This window comes from Euleptes europaea, chromosome 1, assembly GCF_029931775.1.
Source record: "Euleptes europaea isolate rEulEur1 chromosome 1, rEulEur1.hap1, whole genome shotgun sequence".
In the NCBI taxonomy this organism is placed as follows: Eukaryota; Metazoa; Chordata; class Lepidosauria; order Squamata; family Sphaerodactylidae; genus Euleptes; species Euleptes europaea.
The window spans coordinates 7,818,378-7,824,459 of record NC_079312.1 but is presented as its reverse complement, the minus strand read 5'-3'; the positions used below and the strand labels follow the sequence as shown (position 1 = coordinate 7,824,459).

Below are 6,082 nucleotides of genomic sequence, written 5' to 3'. Positions count from 1 at the left end.
GCTGCCCTTCCACATGCTCTTCTTCCATACATGCAATCTCATGAGTCATGAAAAAAAAGTTTGCTTTAATTATTGAAATTACTCTGACATATCCCGCATTACTTAAAAACACCCACCTTTGCTAGTTTCGTTTAATAACGACACCTGCCTGATATACTACAAGTTTGCTAACTATTTTGTCACTCGTTTGGTCATTAAAAACTAGGGTAATCCTAGTTTTGTCAGCTTTGGGTTGTTATTAATGGAAGCTGGCAAAGGGAGAATCTATTTGCTAGGACAAGATTTCCAGGGCTCTTATCACCTTGTAGAAGGGCTGTCTTTTGCACTCTTGAGTCCTGGTTTCTGTGATGTTGTGTTTGTTTGTTTAAGCAAGAGGACCACATTGGGAGTCTCTGGCATTTGCTAGACTGGAAAAGTTACATTCTGGTATTTAACTTCTCAGAAGCTAAGCAGGGTTGGCCTTGGTTAGTAATTGGATGGAAGACCACCAAGAAATTCCAGGGTTGCTATGCAGAGGCAGGCAATGGCAAACCACTTCTGTTAGTCTCTTGCCTTGTGACTTGCAACTTGATGAACCTTTACACACACACACATAGAACTTGCATACAAAGTTTATATTACTCCCTCAAACCTTTTGCCAGCCCCTTTCTTTCTTTCCACTCTGTTTATTTTGATCTTATACAAATCCCCTTTCTACTGAAGCAACTCACAAGGCCATATAAAAAAAAAAAACACTTTAAAACAAAGGAATTACACTTTTTTTTAAAAAAAAGGGAGAGACAAAGAAAAACTGGGTTACAAGGAGTCTATAGCTGAGCCAGCGTGGCGTTGGGTCAGTGGTAGAGCTCATGCTTGGCATGAAGAAGATCCCAGGTTCAATCCGCAGCATTTCCAGTTAAAGGGACTAGGCAGGTAGGTGATGCAAAAGACTCTTGACTGAGACCTGGAGAGCTGCTGCCAGTCTGAGTAGACAATACTGACTTCGATGGAGCAAGGGTCTGATTCAGTATAAGGCAGCCTCTGGTAGTAGTGAGAAAATGCAAACAGTGGCTGCAATCCAATTTAGAACACTCAATAAATATGGGCATGATGGGCTTTGGGAGATAGGCAGGAAAAATAGCCAGGGCTGGAATACTAGAGAGAAAAACCCACATAGTTTTCAACTTCCCCTTCTTCCTCCTCTGCAGGCTCAAGACAACTAAGGATGGTCAGGTTCACCACAGATCTCTGGAGCATTTTTCCATTAGCAGGTTTCTTGATGTTTACTAAAGCTTGAGGTCTCACTGGGAAAAAAGTTATTTCCTAATTAATTATTAAATCATTTGGGGGTCTCTAAATTCTTTGGCATCTTTTAGTGAAATCATTTCTTTTCTTTTTGTAACTCTTTATTTTGAGTTTAGTTTATAATGACAACAACAACAAAAGTAAAAATACAACAGCAGTACGTTAAATATCCTTGTACAGTCAAGATATGTTTCAATACTTGGTTCCAAAATATGTTCCAATGTTATACTTTGTTCCAATATTATACATCCGTGCTTTTTACAGAAATCATACCATTTGTTTTATTCACTTAGCAGAACTTAATAAATGCAAATCGTATGATAAGTTTCGTAGACATTGTTTACTTTGTGATGCCCCCTTCCCCACATATTCTAGAAAGGGCAGCCATCTATTTAAAAAGTTTGTAGAGTAAGATAAGTTGTTACTTTGCATTGGGAGGACATCTTATCTAAAATTAAAAGGTTCCACACCTTCTCAGACCACTGCCCAGTCATCCTCAGAGATATGAGAATTGATTTCTCTCTGCCACTTCTTAGTTTATGAAGGAGTTAAAGGAGAATTATCTTCAAAAGTTTTGTATAAACTTGAAATAATACCTTTACAATAAGATTGTCTATTCAGTATCAGTGTCTCAAATTTAGTCAACTGTCTTGTAATACTTTGTGGAATAGCTGGTGTTTGAAACAAATATAATAATTGCCAGTATTGAAACCAATAATTTTTTCTTTCACCCATAATATATTGTAGTGATGACCTACTTTTTAATGTACCTTTTTCAGACAAGTCTTTTAATCTATAGATGTTTATTCCCCCCCCAAGTGTTATAGAGGCCTATGTTCTGTCCAGGTGGGGAAAAGATTTGGCCAGTTATTGTAGGTGGTGAAATTTCTGGAGCCAAGACTTTCCTTCTGTTACCCCAAATTTGCAGTGTAGTTGTGAGAAAGGGTTTTGTTTTATTCCTTTTGGTCCTTCTGGGTCTTTTTGCCACACCAAATCTTCTAGGGTGACTTCAGGCTATAGCTCTGTTCTATCTGAAGCCATGGTGAACTATCGCTAGGTCCTAAATAATGTAGTATATTACGTATTTGGGCTACGTCATAATAAAGATTAAGATCAGGTACATTTAGTCCTCCTTTCTTTGCTGGCAGCATGAGAGGATGAGAAGGAATTCTAGCTTTCTTATTATTTTGAATACATCTATGTAGCAACTGTTGCCATATGTTCAACTGTTTTCTAGAAATAAACTTAGGGAGTATTTGAAATAGAAATAAGAGTTTAGGAAATATCATTTTAATTAGATGAATTCATGTCATCCATGTTAGATTAAGTTTTGTCCATTCAGTCATTGTTTGTTTGAGTTTTTTAATGAGAGTATCATAGTTTATCTGATTGAGACATTGTCAGTTTGGGGAGATATTAACCCCTAGATATTTCCAGGATATGGGATTCCATTTAAATCGGTATTTTGCTTTAATATAATCTTCTGTTTTCTGTGCTACCTTCAGTGGTCTTAGTTCTGATTTGGCATAATTTATTTGGAAGCCTGATAATAGCAGATGTACAGTGGCATATGTAAAGGATTATATCATCAGCAAATACACTAATTTTGTGGTGTAATCCATTTATTTTTATGCCAATATTGTCTGCATTAGAACATATGGCTTCTGCTAGTGGTTCTATTGATAAAGCAAACAGTAAAGGAGATAGAGGAAAGCGCTGACGAATTCCTCTCTGTATTTCTATTTAGATCTGAAATTATTCACTTTTACTTGAGCTGTTGGTCAGTTGTACACAGCAGAGATTGCTCAAAGAAAGCTTTTAGAGTTCTACATATATCATCGGCTATTTGGCGTTTATGAATGAAATCAGTGTGGTCTTCCTTGATATGTGAATAAATTCGTTAAGTCTGGCTGCTAAGAGTGCAGTGAATATTTTTGCGTCTTGATTTACAAGGGAGATTGGACTGTAGGAAGATGGTAAAGTTGCATCTCTACCTTCTTTTGGAAGAACAATTATTCTTGCTTCTTTCTATGTCTGTGGGGTTATACCTTTTTACATGATTTCACTGAACATAATTGCTAAAGGTTTAGCTAACTGATCTTTAAATTTCTGGTAAAATTCAGCTGTAACCCATCTCTTCCAGGAGTTTTATTACATTTTAGAGTTTTTGTTTAACCAACACATCTGTAATTCTTCTTCTTTTTTATAGCATTGTTCAGCCCTTTGCAATTAAGGGTAAGAAACTTCCTGGAATTAGCCATTTGATTTGTAAGGGCGTGTATTTACTCCATTTGTAGTAATTAATCCCAGTAGGGTTGCAATGGTAATCTCCATCTAGGGAACATATATACGTCATTACATCTTTTTCTTTAAACAAGACCTGTACTCAGAATAACCTCAAAAACATTAACTTGTTTTAACACACAACTTATAGGGGAAAGGGATAACTCACCTCTTTAGAGGTAAGGAACACCAGATGTGGGAATAATTTATTTCCCAAGAGCTACAAATGGCTCCTTATCTGGAGTGGTGTATTTAATGGAAGAAAAAGAATTAGCAACATAACCCTTCCACACTGCATTACATATAACTTAACTTTAAAACTTGCATAATTAACAGCTGCTATATTATACCATACTTATCAGGTATCCATTAGCCATATTATACAGGTGTATCAAACCGTACCTACAGCCACACTGCAGTATGTAGCTAGAAGTGTAGTTGGTAAGACAGTGTGTGTGTGTGTGTGTGTGTGTGTGTGTGTTAAGTACAGTCAAGTCGCTTTCGACTCATGGCGACCCTATGAATCAATGTCCTCCAAAATGTCCTGTCTTTGACAGCCTTTGTCAGATCTTGCAAATTTAGGGCTGCAGGTTCCTTTATTGAGTCAATCCATCTCTTGTTGGGTCTTCCTCTTTTCCTGCTGCCCTCAACGTTTCCTATCACGATTGTCTTCTCCAGTGACTCTTGTGTTCTCATAATGTGACCAAAATACAATAGCCTCAGTTTAGTCAGTACAGGTTGCTATAGACCCAGGCTATATAACAAGTGGTAAGTTTGTTTTTCAGACAGGATCTTGACCATTTCCCACTGACATTCAGGCTTGAGTATTCTCTTAGTTGCTGCTCTTTTTTCACTGTTTCAGAGGGGGGATTAATGTTGAGAGTTCTGAGTAGTTTCATGCTCTGAGATTCATTAGTGGCTGTGAGAAAGGAGGCTTTTATGTCTCACTGTCAGTTTATGTGTCACTGCCAAAACTCTTTCCATGTTCTATGCATTTAAATGGCTTCTCTCTTGTGTGGACTCTTTTATGCATAGTCAGGTGTGAGCTCCTACTGAAGCTTCTCCCACATTTCATACATTTATACGGCTTCTCCCCTGTGTGGATTCTTTGATGTACCCTAAGGCTTGAGGGCTGATTGAAACTTTTCCCACATTCCATGCATTTAAATGGCTTCTCTCCTGTGTGGACTCTTTGATGCATAGTAAGAGTTAAGCTCCGACTGAAGCTTCTCCCACATTCCATACATTTATACGGCTTCTCCCCTGTGTGGACTCTTTGATGTAAAGTAAGGGTTGAGCTCCGACTGAAGCTTCTCCCACATTCCATGCATTTATACGGCTTCTCCCCTGTGTGAACTCTTTGATGTACCTTAAGGCTTGAGCTCTGACTGAAGCTTTTCCCACAATCCAGGCATTTATATGGCTGCACCCCCGTGTGGATTTTTTCATGTGATGTAAGGTTCTGGCTGCAAGTGAAACTGTTTCCACATTCCAAGCATTTATATGGCTTCTCTCCCGTGTGGATTCTTAGGTGTACTTTCAGGTGTGAACTCTGACTGAAGCCTTTTCCACACTCCTGGCATTGATAGGGTTTCTCTCCAGAATGGATTCTTCGGTGGGAACTAAGGTGGGAACTCTGACTAAAGCATTTCCCACATACCGTGCACTGGTACGGTTTCTCCCCTGAGTGTATTCTCAGGTGTGAAGTGAGGGATAACCTCAAACGGAAGGTTTTCCCACACTTCAAACACACATACGGCTTCTCCTTTGTGTGGATTCTCTGATGGGAAGTGAGGGCCGTGCTCCAACGGAAGAGTTTTCCACATTTCAAGCACACATATGGCTTCTCCTTTGTGTGGATTCTCTGATGGGAAGTGAGGGCTGTGCTCCAACGGAAGGTTTTCCCACACTGCAAGCAGAAATATGGCTTCTCCTTTGTGTGGATTTTCTGATGGGAAGTGAGTCCTTGTTTGTGAGTGAAGTTCTTTCCACACTCCAAGCATTTATATGGTTTCTCTTTGGAGTGGATTCTCTGGTGCGCAGTGAAGTGTGCTCGCAGGCGGAAGCGCTTTCCACATTCCAAGCATTTATATTGTTTTTCCTCTGAAAGGATTCTCTGATGCCAAGTAGACATTGTGTTACCCCTGAACCTTTTCCTACACTCTGAGCATCGGCATGGTTTTTGCTCTGTGTGGGTTCTTTCATGGGAAGTATGGCTTTCACTCAGACCAAAACTGTTTTCACACTCTGAACTCTCAGATGGTTCCTCGCTCACATGGATTCTCTTATGAGAAGTGAGGGTGACGAGCCTACTGAACCCTTTACCACATTCAGAGCATTTATAAGTTTCATACCCTGTATGGATCCTCCGATGGGAAGAAAAGTTGGATTCGCATCTCAATATTCCTCCACTTTTAGAAGGTTCATTCCTCCTCTTTCCCTTGTGTTTTTTTTCTTGTGCTGGCTTTTTGAGCAAGCTACTGGCCTGGAAAACTAAAGACTGATTCCCTGACTT

The 6,082-nt window shown here is 39.2% G+C and overlaps 1 protein-coding gene across 1 annotated transcript; it reads right to left on the bottom strand.

The window, feature by feature from the left end:
* Positions 1 to 4,522: 4,522 nt before the first annotated feature.
* Positions 4,523 to 5,701, bottom strand: LOC130480218 (zinc finger protein 239-like). The gene has a single exon (XM_056852707.1). It carries the CDS (start codon positions 5,699 to 5,701, stop codon positions 4,523 to 4,525), a length of 1,179 nt encoding a protein of 392 aa, XP_056708685.1.
* Positions 5,702 to 6,082: the final 381 nt, after the last annotated feature.